Source organism: Elephas maximus, chromosome 13, assembly GCF_024166365.1.
Source record: "Elephas maximus indicus isolate mEleMax1 chromosome 13, mEleMax1 primary haplotype, whole genome shotgun sequence".
NCBI lineage: Eukaryota > Metazoa > Chordata > Mammalia > Proboscidea > Elephantidae > Elephas > Elephas maximus.
Window position 1 is genome coordinate 91,352,417 of NC_064831.1, and position 14,856 is coordinate 91,367,272.

General features: G+C 48.1%; 1 protein-coding gene across 4 annotated transcripts; it reads right to left on the minus strand.

Moving 5' to 3' along the window:
• Positions 1 to 7,324: 7,324 nt before the first annotated feature.
• LYSMD4 (LysM domain containing 4) lies at positions 7,325 to 14,385 on the minus strand. 4 transcript variants are annotated; one of them, XM_049852587.1, is made up of 4 exons: positions 12,905 to 13,188; positions 11,950 to 11,998; positions 11,740 to 11,781; positions 7,325 to 10,047 (listed from the first exon to the last, which is right to left on the minus strand). In XM_049852587.1, the coding sequence occupies exons 1-4, from the start codon at positions 13,096 to 13,098 to the stop codon at positions 9,436 to 9,438; spliced, it is 897 nt and encodes a 298-aa protein (XP_049708544.1). In that variant the 5' UTR covers positions 13,099 to 13,188; the 3' UTR covers positions 7,325 to 9,435. The 4 variants fall into 4 exon arrangements, with proteins under 4 accessions (XP_049708544.1, XP_049708543.1, XP_049708541.1 ...); XM_049852586.1 differs by lacking the exons at positions 11,740 to 11,781; positions 11,950 to 11,998 and adding an exon at positions 14,244 to 14,385 and having other exon boundaries at positions 12,905 to 13,194; XM_049852584.1 differs by lacking the exons at positions 11,740 to 11,781; positions 11,950 to 11,998 and adding an exon at positions 14,225 to 14,385 and having other exon boundaries at positions 12,905 to 13,194.
• Positions 14,386 to 14,856: the final 471 nt, after the last annotated feature.

Sequence of the window (14,856 nt, forward strand, 5' to 3'; positions counted from 1 at the left end):
TTACAGCCTTGGAAACGCTGTGAGGTCGCTGTGGGTCAGAATCGACTCAGCAGCGGTAGGTTTGGTCTGTGGACAGAGCTAGGAAACATCTGAGTAAATACATGTAGGTGTGCTAACTCAGACACAGACACACATACATATCCTGTAGCTAATGTATATATACACATATAACCATGAATTTATACTAATACTTGGGATTTCAGTTCAGAATTCAACACCATAAGGTTTATTTTTAGCCTTTCCCTTCCCTTATTTGTAACTTCTTTCCCATATGGTGATAAACTAGCTCTCTTATCTACAATCTCTTTACTTATTTGTTCAATTATAGCCCGGGTAGCTCAGTCAGTAGTGCATCAGACTTTTAATCTGAGGGTCCAGGGTTCAGGTCCCTGTTCAGGCGCTAGCAGTTCTTTGGAAACCCCGGTGGCGTAGTGGTTAAGTGCTATGGCTGCTAACCAAAGGGTCAGCAGTTCGAATCCACCAGGCGCTCCTTGGAAACTCTATGGGGCAGTTCTACCCTGTCCTATGGGGTTGCTATGAGTCGGAATCGACTCGACGGCACTGGGTTTGGTTTTTTTGGTTTGGGTTCAATTATAGTATACGCATTGTTTCAGAACTGCTGACCCATACCTGTGTGGGAAACACATTTACTAACAAGCATTTATGTAGTTCTTTTGTTTCTGACCTTGTATTATCCAGCGGAAATCATGTTCCCCACAGTTACTTTTAGTCTCCAGCTCCCCTCAGTGTGGTTATGTTAATCATTTCCAATGCAGTTAGGATCATGTGTTAAGTGTGTGTATTCCATGTTGGGTACCACTACACACACATCCTCGTTGGTCTTATTTAATTATTTGAAGAAGGGGCATGTGAAGAGTGTCTGAAACATTACTATGTTTCTAAGAGGTGGAGCTTAGTGGTATAACCAGAAATCAGTCCATAGAGTGATCAGCTCATACAAATATTCACCACTGTTTCTACAGCTGTGTAGTACTCCATTATCTGGGGGCACCATGGCTGCTTCTCCTATGAAGAGGCACTTAAGTTGTTTCCGGTAGTTTGTATGTATCAGTGAAACCTTGGGATATGTATTTTTATGTTGTTGGAGATGTATCTTCAGGGTAGATGCCTAGAAGCGGGACTGCTAGATAAGTTCATGACTGGCTTGGCTAGGTATTGTCAAGATTTTCTCCAGAGGATTTTACCAATTTGCGTTTCCTCCAGCATTGTATGAGAATGCCTGTTTCTCCACAACCTCTCCAACAGAGTGTGTTGTCATAGTTTTTGTTTTTACCCAGTCTAGTTTTTAGTAGGTGAGAAATTCTATCTCAACATTGTTTCAATTTGCCTTTCTCTGTTATGAGTGAGTTTGAACATTTCTTCATGTGTTTGAGGGCCATTTTAATCCCCTTTGTGTGAATTGTCTGTTCTGTCTTTTTACTGTTTGCCTGTCAGGTTTTGGGTCTTTTATTCCTCACTCATAAGAGTTCTTTTTAGATTGGGGATATTAGCCCTTTGTCATATATGTTATGAATATTTTCTTCCAGAGAATCAGCTGTCTTTTGACTTTGTTTATGGTGTGTTTTGTCATGCAGAATTTTATATTTTTATGTAATCAAATCAATCTTTTATTGCCTGTGGATTGTGAGTCATACTTAGAAAGCCTTTCCCTACACCAAGGTAAGAGAGGAGTTCACCCATGTTTTCTTCTAGTACTATTATGGTTTCATTTTTTATATCTAGCTCTCTAATCCATTTGGCGCTTATTCTTGTGTATGAATTTAATTACATATTTTTCCAAATGGCTAACAAGTTTTCCTAGCTGCATTTATTAAAACGTCCATCTGTACTCCAGTCATCTGGGATGCCACATTTGTCAAATACTAAGTTTCCATGTACATTTAGGCATAATTCTGAACTTTCTATTCCACTATGACCACAAATTTTTTTTCTCAATTTTTTTATTGTGGTAAATTCGTAGGTAACAAAACATTTGCCATTTCAACAATCTTCGCATGTGCAGTTCAGTGCCATGAAATATGTTCATCATGTGATAACCACAGATTTTAAATAGACTCACAACACTCCCCAGAAATGCAACTACAATTCCCTGGTATGTTTGCTTCCTCACTTGCTGACATTTCTATTTTACACTTTCTTCTCTCTATTCAAACCTCCAAGACCACTTCCTCCTCTTCTAGCTGATTACTTCCTCTCACGTTTTTCATTGAGAAAACAGACGTAACCTAATGAGAACTACCTAATCTTCCCACCATGAAAATCCAGGAGCCTGTCTGCATTTGTTCCCACATGCTTTGCCTTTCCTCCAGTCGCTATAGATGAACTGTGTGTGCTCTTATTTGAGGCCATGTTGTATATGAAATCCCATGACCTCTCTCTCAGTCTTCACTCCTGCAACTATCTAATTTTTTCTGGCAGCATCAATTTCTCCTTCCCTTCTAAAGCATACCCATCAGCGTAAAGGCACACCTTTCAGTCATCCATTTCAAAAACCAAATCAGAACAAAACCCTCCAGCTACTACTTCTTTATAACACTTGAGCTCAAATAAACCAAGTTCTGTCGAGTTGACTCCAACTCATGGTGATCCCATGTGTGTCAGAATAGAGCTGTGCTCCATATAGTTTTCAAGGCCCAATTTTCCTGAGTAGATTGCCAGGCTTTCTGAGGTGGCTCTGGGTGGACTTGCACCTCCAACTTTTTGGTTAGTAGCCAAGTAGATTAACTATCTGCACCACCCAGGGACGCCTAGGGCCCATATAGAGATCATCAAATTCTCTCCAGTTTACCCCAGGGTGCTCTACTTATTATTTTCTATATGTGATATGACCTGAAAAAGATGGGGAAGCACTGATTTACATGGATACCGAGAGTGAGAACAGGCACTAAAGACCACTGAATTCAAGAGAGGGAAAACCTGTAGATGATGCAACAAGGAAGTCCAGTAGGTACTATGTTCTGATGACTTGTGCTTCAAAGGAGTAAGAGAATTTAGGAAGCAGCAATGATCTTAAAGTAGCACTTCTGGATCACTTGTCCATGAGCTGTCCTCCTTTCCCAGCCACTCAGCTGAGATAATACCCTCAAAACCATGGGGCCTAGCACTTGACACGTAAGAGAAATGTAATAATATTTCTTCAGCCCAGATCAACCACACATCTCCAATGCAGCTATCCCCCTGGTGCCTGGAATTCAGCGGACTCACTCTCAAGCCATTCAAGAAAGTCTGCCCCTTCTGACTTGTGGTACCATGATCCAGGACAGGTTCATAAATTCAGAGCCACTGACAGGCCCATTCCTTTGGATCTGCCTCTGAACCAGTCTTACCCTCATGCCATCACTTTGGCTGCCCCTACCCTAACTCTAGCCTGTGGACGTCCACTTCTGGCCTTAATGGAATAACGAACCAGATGTATTCTTCAACCTCAAACAAGTACAAAAGAAAAAAAACAGATGAAAGCTGAGATGTTAAACCACAAGCAGCACCAGATAGTGATCCCTGAGAGAAGAGAAATAAATTACATAAAACTGATGAGTGCCCCCAACTCAGTGCCTGGAGAATTTCCAGGCCACAGCACAAACAGAGCCCAGGGCCTTGCTAAGTTGAAGAGAAGAGCCAGAGCTTGGAATTCAGGGAGGCCAAGTCAGCTAGAATTTGTAGGGCCGAGTACTGGGGAGGGGCCAGCTGAACAGAGATCCCCTCAAGCCTGTCTGTGTACTGATCAGCACATGCATGTGAGGAAATCTCTGAGGCCAGGGAAGACCAACAGAAAAAGTCAGTGGAACAATCCAGATAGCTCACTAAGTACCAGGAATAACACACAACATTGGCTATCACAAGGGTATTGCTGTAGTAGTGTGGACAAATTAGCCCTAGACTACCAGCTACTCTGAACCTGCTCTAACAAGGCTTAAAAGTAAGCCTCAAAAGGATCGAACTGATCCCAAAACTAAGCCCAAAAATACTTAAAGGAATGCAACAGAATCCAGCACCCAACAACATAAAATTCACTATATCTAGCATCCAATAAAAAATTACCAGGTGTGTAGAGAAACAAGAAAATACAACCCATAATCAGGAGAAAAATTAACAAACAAATATACTTAGGATGACAAAAGGTAGAATTAACAGACAAAAACATTAAAATAGCTATTATACTCCATATATTCAAGACTATAGGGTCACTATGAGTCGGAATCAACTCGACGGCACTGGGTTTGGTTTTTGGTTTTATTCAAGACTATATGAACATAAATGGACCATATGACAAAGACCCAACAGAACTTCTAGAAATGAAAAATTCCTGTAATGAAACATGCACTGAATGGAATTAATAGCAGATTTAGACAGTATAAAAGAAAACGGCAATAGAAGCTATCCAGAATTGAAGAAAAAGACGGAATAAAAAATGAACAAAACATCAGTGCACTGTGGGACTACATTAAGTGGCATTAAATTAAATTGGAATTACATTAAATTGGAAGGGGAAATCAGAAAATATATTTGAAGAAATCATGGTTGAAATTTTTCCCAATTAGATGAAACTATATAAACCCACAGATCAAAGAAGCTTAATGAACCCCAAACAGAAGAAAACCACACTAAGGCTCATCATCATCCAGTTGCTAATTGTGGCCTGCATCACCACCTCTGATGGCCTGCCCTCCCCCAGTCAAGCCTCCAAATCTTGTGAAAGGTCAGGACTCATCGACAATCTCTGCTGCTCAGAGACTTTCAGTTGCATCCCATCACCCATCAAATAACGTCCAAATCACTTCAGTTTGGAATTTAGGGTCGCTTATAACCTGACGCCAAACTATTAACTGCAGAACTTTCCCATGATTCCATTTACACTTCCTTCACTTCAACCCGCTAGGGCAGTTCCCTGTCCATGTGGTCCCCGTGGTTCCCAGCCTCTGGGCCTTTGCTCACACCGGAGAGCACTCTTTCTGGAGAGCCATCCACTGTCTTGGTAGTAAATCTCATTCTCCCTGGATTTTAGTAAGGAGATGCCACCTCTTGTAGAAAACCTTTCTTGTTTTATCTACCACTTGGTTTCCCTCTCATAGGGCCCAGCATAGTCTACCATATCACCATGCTTGCGTAAGTCTTATCTTTCCTACTAGATTATAAGCATCTAGAGGGCAGGGACCACACCTTGCATATGGCATAGCCTCTGGGTATACTAGTGCTCTGAAAGGTTTTTGAATGAATGAATAGAAGAGCCCATGTTCCCTACTCAGTGTAGTGAATGGTGATTAAAAATAACCCAGTGCTTGCTGAAGATCCTCCAAAAGGGGAAAAATGGTGGCATCAGTCTTCCTGGGGTGTGATAAGGTGGCCCGCTCCCAGTTAGCACTGTCTGTCACAATGTCTTGGAGCACTGGTGGTGCAGTGGTTAAGCGCTTGTCTGCTAACTGAAAGGTCAGCAGTTCAAACCCACCAGCCGTTCCATGGGAGAAAGATGTGGCAGTCTGCTTCCATAAAGATTATAGCCTTGGAAACCCTATGGGACAGCTCTACTCTGACCTATAGGGAATCAACTCAACAGCAACAGGTTTTTGTTTTGTTTTGTCAGTGTCTCAGGGCCCCAACAGTTTGGGGCAGGGATTGCAGAGTGCACAGGATGGAGGTCAAAGATGCACATCCCTACCACCTGGCCGTTCTGGGGCTGGGCAGGAGGAGGGCAGGGCACTGGCCTCATTGCGCCTCAGCAGCTCCACTCTACCCAGCTGGCTCTTGGAGAACAACAACAATGGAAGCTGCCCCGCTCTCCATGCCCCATCTCCCTGCTTGGCCTGGTGAAGCCAGCCGTCCCTCGTCTGTCCCAAGGCATTAGAGCCTGGGAGGGAGGCGGCTCAGGCTCCTTCGCTGACACAAATCAGGTTTATTTTTCACAGTCAAGGAGACTGGCTCACTGACTCAGGGTCTAGATCCAGGAGATTCTGCGCCATTAAGAAAACTGGCAGATGAATCCCGATTCTGCAGTTCTCCTTGGGGTCCAGGCCACAGACCTGACATTGCTTGTCACTGCAGTGTCCGTGTCCCAAGGGGGACCAGGAGAAATAGTCTCCATTCTTCTCTCTCCGCTGCCCTCTCCTGAAGCCCTGCCTTGGGAGGACAGAATCCCACCCATGCAGGCAGAGGGCTCAAGCGGCCGCCATGGTCTGTGAGTCGGGACCAGGCCTGTCACTGCCTTCTCCAGAGCAGCAAGGTCGTAGCAAAGTGGTTAAGAGCTGGGACTTCTCGCACGCCCCCCCCCATTTACTAACCATATGATCTCAGCCAGCTTTGTTTCCCCATCTGTAAAATGGGGTAGTAACAGTGCCCACCTGGGGAGGCTGCTGGGAGGGCAAGATGAGTTAGTACACATGACCGCTCAGAGCCCTCACTACGTGGCACCTGGGGAGCACTGTGGGCCATGCAATGACTGTTTCTGCTCCTAGGGCAGCCGCCCAGCCTTTTCCCAGAGAGCAAACATCATGAGTTTCTGGGCCCTCCCTACAGCTGAGCTCAGCCTCCTGCCCCTGCCAGCCAGATGGCTGTTTTCTCAATTCCATGACATTAGACAGCCCACCCCCCTCCCCCGCCCTGCCCACGCCATCCACAGCAGCCCAGAAGGCCTGGCACAAGCCCACGTGTTCCCAGGCCAGGCCGCTCCCAGCCAGCGCCCAGCACAGAGGTAATGCTCCACCCAAGTGGCTTGAAAAAGTAGATGAATTAGCCCGTTGGCGGATTATTCCAAGACCTTCTCTGGCAGTCTCTCTACAGCGCAGCAAAGTGCCCAAGGCATGGTACAGCGGTGGGGGATGGGGGTGGGCTGCCAAATCTGCGAATCCACAGGGCACAGACCCCCCTCTTTCCTGCTAGCAAGAGTGACAGTGTAAAATTCTGCAGCATACACTACTGGTTGTTAACTCCTTTAGCCAAACATTTCCAAGTCAGCACAGAGCTGAAGCCATTTAAAGCAATGCCTTCTCAAGGAGTGGGGCTGGGCAGTGGGTGCAGGCTGCCCCTGGGCCCTCGCTGGGCAGTGGCTGCTCTGGGTGACCCTGAAGCATTTGGTTTGTCCTTGTAGCCTAGTCTCCCACAGGAAAACAGGCACTGTTTGCTTGACAACAGAGGTTCTTTAGGCTTCAACGTTAAAAAAAAAAAAAAAAAAAACCATTGCCATCTAGTCGGTTCTGATTCATAGCGACCCAACAGGACAGAGGAGAGCTGCTCCACAGGGTTCCCAAGGAGCAACTGGTAGATTCAAACTGCCGACCTTTTGGTTAGCAGCTGAGCTCTTAACCAGTGTGAACCCACCATCATTCAACCAGAAAGACCGAAGACAACAAATCTAATTATTTCTTTAAAGCATTCATTCCCAGACACTGAAAAAGAAAATATGCAATGAGCTCCACAGTTGTCTTACGCGTACCCAATAATACAGCTGTAAAGCCTGTCACGCAGGCCAGTCAGCCAGTCTGTTGGTTACACGTCCTGTCCTTGCCGGCTCATGGAACGCTGGCCCAGGCCCCTGGGCTGCTGTATCCAGGCACAGAGGACCCTGGGGACCTGGACACCTTCTTCTCCACCATTGTCCCATATTTTTTCATTCCAAATTATCAACCCCCAAATTAAAAAGGGAGGACTCAATTTTCCTTCACAGAAGAAATTATTTTATTCCATTTGAGAAAAGTAAAAGATACAGATATTTGTTCTTTGCCTGGCAAGTGACTTTCCCATGGGGCTGACTCTGCCTGGGTTGTGGTGACAGGTGTGACAGGAACTGTGCCCCCTGGTGGCATAGCCAGCACAAACATTTGGCCAGAAGAGCAATTACATGATGAAAACATGTCCCGTGGCAAAGTTTCACAAGTTCATCTTAACCCGGAGATCATTTTGGTATTTAAGGAAACATTAAATTTTAAAAATAATTTAAGTGTGGTAATTGAACCTGGGCAAATCGCTGCTTTTTCACAGGAACTGATAAGAAAACGGAAGGCCAATTCGAGGACTCTTCCTCTACACTTCCTCCTCTCAGGGATGTGTCAAGGCTTTACCAAAGCCACCCCGTTCCAAAAGCCAAGCCAACGTGGTCCAGTGCCATCCACCACCCCCAAAGCTCGGCATTTGGCTCCCTGTAAACGTCTCTGAGGCTGAGCCACAAGCCACCCTAGTCCATTTCCACTCCTCCGTGACGCCGAGGCTGGCCTCCTGCCAAACCAGCCCCCTGGGCAGCAGGTTCCCTCACCCCTCGGCCCCTCCCCTCCAGCCTCAGCATCACTGCTGCCCTGTCCTGGGTGGAGGGGACGGAGAGAGTTCTCCCAGGACACACCTCAGGCCAGCAGGCACCAGACCTCCTCTTTTTACGGCCTGTCAACCCTCTAGACCCCCGCTAAGCGTTGAGTCTTTCAGTACGAAGCTACGCTGTATGTAGAGTTTACTCTAGGGGCATCACCTAGGAAGCGTCTTGTGCTGTGGCTCCAGCACCTCTGAGAACGGAGTGGGGGAAGGAGCGGGCTGAGTGCCCCGTGCTCCCGGCACCACCCTTCCAGGGGCTCTGCAGGGCCTTGAAAGAGGGGCCGATGGAAGTACACACATGCTGGAGCCTCATTAAAGACAGGCCTTCATCCTTCTCTCCACACCCACTCAGATCTGGACCGCGTGCCAGCAAGATGGCTTTCAAAGAATGCTTACTCCTGTGAAGCTGGGCAATGGTCCTGTGCGTCCTGCCAGGAAGTGCTGGCCACACCCTCCTGCGACTTAAAACACGCTTGTGTTTCAGACTAGGTGTGTCTAAAAGTGCAAGGAAGACGACTGGAGTTTCCTCAGTATTACAGCAGCTTGGATTGGAGGCTTTTTCAAGTGTAGAAATGACACTGCCTCACAAAGGCTAACTGATGAGGCAAACATGAAGTAGGGCTTGTTACAACTTGAACCAGTCACTCCCTAAAGGAGGCTGAAGCAGCTTTGCTGGGGAGACATACGGCACCCCTTCTCACAGCCAGTCTCCCTCCATGGCAGGCCTGGAGCCGCAAACAGCCAGGCAGCCAGAAGCCGACCCAAGTGCAGCCCACACTGCAAGCCTCCTTGTTAAGGCCATTCGTCTTCCCCAGCACATCCAACCTGGGGGACACTCACAGCCAGTCCACTAAATGTCCTTAAGAGGCAGCAACCTGTCACCTGTCAAGGTCTCTCTCACCTCTCCAAATGCAGGAGGCTGAAGCAGTGTTTTGGTCCTGTAGCCTTGGGTCAGGTGGGGGGCTGTTCCCCAGGTGAGCGCCACCGAGAACACGGCAGTCACTGCCACCGATCAGTCCAGTCGCAGAGGAGAAAACACAGCCCCCCAGGACGTGGCCAGTGACAGCTGATGCACATCAGGAACCCAGCTGCTAAAGCTGGGCTAATTCTCTGAAAACAAAAAGCTTAGTTCCCTGTCTGGGTGGTCTGACCAAAATGGCCGTCTGAAGAGGGGATGGCTGGCACTGGCACCGCTAATTTGGGGGCTTTCCCTGGAATCGCAGTCATTGCTATCGAGCCATTGGGGACAGCTGTTGTGTTCAAGCTACCAGGTGTCTCGCCAGTAGCCTGTATTTTAAAATAGACCAAATAAAACACTGGCAAAACAATCCCAATCAGGAGCATGATAAAAACAGCATTCCACCACTGGATTCCACAGTCTGCACCATTTGTTGGCATCTTCTGAGTAGCAGGAAGCAGCGGCTGACCGGGGGTCTCGATGCAATAACTTTCACGTAGAAAGATTTCTGACTGCACCGCACGCTCAATGTTCTGGTCAATCCCCTTAAAGAAATTTGTCAGCTGGCTGGACTGGCCCCCAGCATCTGCAGCTGCTCTGTCTGGGTCGGGCAGCTCCGTGAAGGTCACTCTGGTCTCTGAGGATGGGTTCGGGAGGGGTTTTAGCTCTTTGTGCGTCTCTGTTAGGATCCCGTGGTTTTTCACTGGAATCTTAATAGATTTTAAACCATATAAGTCTTGTTCACGGATGAAGTTGTTGACTTTCTTAATATCTGCCACCTAGAGAAGCCATTAAGAACACCACCATGAAATACGTAAAGTTCCCTAAAATTCATACCCAAAAAGTGGCTCTTAGCCTTTCCGGGTATTGGATCAACCCCAGCCCGCTTAAAAATCGAATGAATACCAGAAAGCTGCACCTACACACACACAATTAGTTCAGCTGCATAACTTTGGCTTTAACTCAGTCTTACTGTATATCTTAATAACTTTCCCATAGATTTACAAGTTTGATCAATTTAAGATCAGTTTTGGAAAACATTTTTTTTTAAATCTGTTTAAAGCGTCACTGCAACAAAAGGCTTTTAGATGAAACACAATCAAGGTATATAGCCTTCTTCCTTTTTAACTTTTATATACGTCTTTATATATATATATATATATATACACATATATATGTACATATATATATAAGTCTTTTAACTTTTGAGGAGACAGTGCCCCCATCCGGCTGACTTCCCTCTCACATCAGACCCCAATCAGTAGCTGCCTTAGCTGTTATCATTCAACAAACACTCGCAGGGCCTCAGCCAGCTCTACAGACCCGCCGTAAGGATGTCATGAGAGGTGTGCCCTTATGGTCTGACACATGTTCTTTCCCAGAAGTACTGCATGGCATAAAATTATTTTTTAAATAAAAGTGACCTATACTTAATTCATTGGGAGAATTTCACAGTACTTATTAACAATGATTAGAAAACCAGACCCAGTGCCGTCGATTCCGACTCATAGTGACCCCTATAGGACAGAGTAGAACTGCCCCACAGAGTTTCCAAGGATGATTAGAAACACGTAGGGAATCACAAATCAAGTTCAAAACTATGGACTGAGCACTTCCACTTCAGTATCAGGACTCCAAGAGAAGGGAACACCTGTGTGGATTTTATCAGGTGACAAAGTTCATCATAAACTTCTCGTAATCAAACATGCTGACCTCTGACCCTAACATTTAAGAAGTGGGGGGACATTTAAGTCAAAAGGCAAACCTTCCCTCAAGCTGATGTTTGAAAACTTATCAAAAGCATCAGAGATGGACTCTAATGTTTAACTCGTAAGTCTGCTTAAACTAGAGTGCAAATACGGCCAAGGGACCTGGAAATAGAGCCTGACTCAAATCGACCATCCCCATTTTCATTATTTAGAAACTGCTTTTGTCATTTAATTGAACTGTGGTGGATGATATTTTTGATTTATTATGTCCTAACATGAGATGCTTGAGGCCCTTTCATCCTTGCTCCTAATAAAAAAAAAAAGGAAACCACTCACTTCCCACAGGAAAGCTGACCACTTACAGGGGAGTCCATAGTCTCTGCTGTCTACCCAGGCCTTTCTAGGGTGGGATGCATTTCTCGACCCATGCTCTACAAACACTTCACAATGCCACATAAGGTGACTGTAAAAGTCAAATATAAACGTCAGTACAATTTAACGACCTCTACGTATCACTGGTGACCAACCTGTTTATTTCCAGGAGAGAACATAACAGCCCCCACAATGTGTTTAGCTATTTCGACCTCGTTAGATAAATGATATTTTAAGGAAGAAAAAAAATGTTTAAGTAAATAGCTTATATAGCCTTAGAGAAGGCCACAGAACTTTGAAGCACAGTGTTAGTTAGAAAAATGAATTACACAAAATAGCTTCAATCTAGGAGAAAAAATACAGGAATTCTATAAATACTTTCCTACTTACTTTGCCATTGTTAATCACTCTGAATGCTAAAAACATAATTAAAAAGAAAAACAGAGTTACACAGATACACAGCATACAAAGACTAACTAGATCATGCAGTTCTAAGAGAGACATTTACCAGTCAAACAAGCTACTATCAGCAAGAAAAGGTTAAAAATAAATAAATAAATAAAAGTAGCAAGAAAAACAAGCATCCAAAGAAATCTTGGATAAATTTTGCCTGGCATCTCCAACCCCACTAGGTCTTAAATAAGATGTGCTTTAAAAAACGAAAGAAAAAAAAAAAAGTTTCTGCATTTCTACTTGGAGGGGCAGGAAGAGTAGAAAGAAGTACCCTGCACAGAGAGGGAACTGCCCCATCACCTGAGAGCCCAGACTGACCGTCACTCTTTATTACCTCCCCAGGTTCAGAACTAAACGTTCTTTCATCTGCCTCTCTGGCTAATCAGGAGAGGCCTTTACTGCTATAAGGTCCCCGAGTGGCACAAACGGTTTGCCAAGCACTGCTAAACTAAGACTGGCAGTCTGAGCTCACCAAGTGGTGCCACAGAAGTAAGGCCTGGAGATCTGCTTAAGTAAAGAGTACCCACCCCCACTCCCCCTGCTGCTGAGCACACTCCAACTCAGAGTGGCCCTATAAGACAGGGCAGAACTGCCCCATAGGCTTTCCTAGGGTGTCATCTTTTTGGAAGCCCTGGTGGCATGGTGGTAAAGTGCTGCAGCTGCTAACCAAGAGGCTGGCAGTTAAATCCACCAGGCGCTCCTTGGAAACTCTATGGGGCAGTACTACTCTGTCCTAGAGGGTCGCTATGAGTTGGAATCAACTTGATGGCAATGGGTTTTTTTTTTTTTTTTGGAATCTTTATGGAAGCACATTGCCAGATCTTTCTCCCTCTGGGCAGCTAGTGGGTTCTAACCGCTTGCCTTTCAGTTAGCAGCTGAGCACTTTAACCACTGCGCCAACAGGGCTCCTTTCCAGTAAAAATTACAGCCAAGAAAACCCTGTGGAAGCAGTTCTACTCTAACACATGGGGTCACCGTCTTGTTTGTTTTGCTGCTACAAGAGGCCTCTCCCGACCACCTCTCAGGGGTCAGGAGGAGGCAGCAAGACCCCATCGCTTAGTGAGTTGCCATGTCTCTCACCCTGTCCCCGAGGGCTCCTTACTTTGCAGCCGTACTGCAGTGCCAGCTTGTTGAGGCTGTCCTCCTGGGCCAGCTCCCGCTGCAGCAGCACCACGTCGGCGGCTCCTGGCTGGTGAGGGCGGTGGGCGCAGTTCTCGTGGCGCTCCTTGCCCCGGGGCCGCAGTACCACCCGGCCTGACTCTTCCTCAGAGGAGTCCCCTGAGTCTCCGCTGCCATCCTTAAACACGTAAACGTGGCTGCTGGGAGTCCTACACACAACCGCCGGGCCTTGGAAGGTCTTGGTTAATACTTCCTTCTGCCTCATCTTCTTAACTGAAAACCAAACCCGGGGTTAATTCCACACAAAGCATATTCACTCCTCTGTGGCCGCATTAAAGGTAAGGGTCCTCTGCTGTTAGAGGTCATTTCTCTCCCTAATCACTGGACGTGCTCAACAAGTACCATCAGTCCCAAAACTGTGCTTATGCTGGCTGGGAGAGAAGGAGGTAGGCAGAGTAAAAACACTGCATTTTTTCCCTAAGTGCACACTTTTTGCCCAAAAAGCAAAGTTTCCCCCTTTTCCTCCCATTATTCCTCATCCACAGCTGTGTCCCCTCAACAGCCACAACTGTAAAGAAGCGACTTCTATTTGTGGTCTCAGAGTTGTAAAGAGGAGGGGGGTCCCTGCCATGAGAGGCAAGTACTGCATCCTAGCCTTCTGGCCCCTGAGAATCTTAAATTCCCAACCTTTCCCCCAAAACTGGTATTCAATACTGGGCACATTGCAAGTATCTTCACTAAGGTCAAGACTAAGGGCACTTGCTTGCCAAGAAGCACCAGGAGAAGAAATTACTTGTATTTTGAAACAGCTTGAATATAATACGTGAGGCAAGTTAGGGGCAAATCCCCGTCAACTGAGACCTTGGCCCCTTGCTCACAGGTCTCCTGGCTTTCATTCCATCTGCCTGTCCGGTCTTTCTTTTCACTGCCAGCCAAGTGCAAACCCACAACGCCCCCTTTCCCCTCTCCGAACTGTTCCAACGAGATTCAGGGCTGAAATCTCAAGCACCGGAACTGACGGCCTCAAAAGAACCGCTGGCACCGGGGTCCTGCGAGCCGCTGGGGAGCAGACCACCGGGGACAGCCCGCGACCCCGCGCCGAGACCCGCACTCCCTCCCCTCCGAGCTCCGGGCCGGCAAGGGGGCCCCGGCAGGTCTCAGGCCTCGGTTTCTCCCCAGCCCCTTCCGTGGACGGAGGGGGCCCCGAGGCCGGAGCTGACAAAGGAAACGGTCAGCGGCCGCCCTCGGGCTCACACGGGCGGGGCCCCGACGTTCTACAAGGGCGTGATCTTTAACCTCTGACCTCCAACCCAGGGATGTACCGCTGGCCCTCGACGGTCCCGGTCGCCCCCTCCAGCTGGGGAGTGGCCGCCCGCCCCCAAGCCGACCAGCCAGGCCAGGCGGAGCGCCTCAGCCCCCTCAGTGTAGGCCCGGGTCCCTCAGCGCCCAGGCTCCGCCGCGCCCGCTCCGCCGCCGCCTCGCCTGCCGATTGGCCTCGAAAATCAGCGGGCCGAGGGGCGGGGCCTACGAGGCAGCCAATGAAATCTTCGGTGGGTGGGCACTGGAACGAGCCAAGCCGTGCAGAGAGGTCAGCCCCGGGATTGCAGGGCCCGGGGGCGGGGCCGCGGGGCGGACACCAGGGGCGGGCCCGGGGGCGGGGCCAAGGGGCGAGGGGTCGGGGCCAAGGGGCGAGGGGTCGGGGCCAAGGGGCGGTCGCCAGGGGCGGGGCCCGGGGTCGGGGCCAAGGGGCGAGGGGTCGGGGCCAAGGGGCGAGGGGTCGGGGCCAAGGGGCGGTCGCCAGGGGCGGGGCCCGGGGTCGGGGCCAAGGGGCGAGGGGTCGGGGCCAAGGGGCGAGGGGTCGGGGCCAAGGGGCGGTCGCCAGGGGCGGGGCCCGGGGTCGGGGCCAAGGGGCGAGGGGTCGGGGCCAAGGGGCGA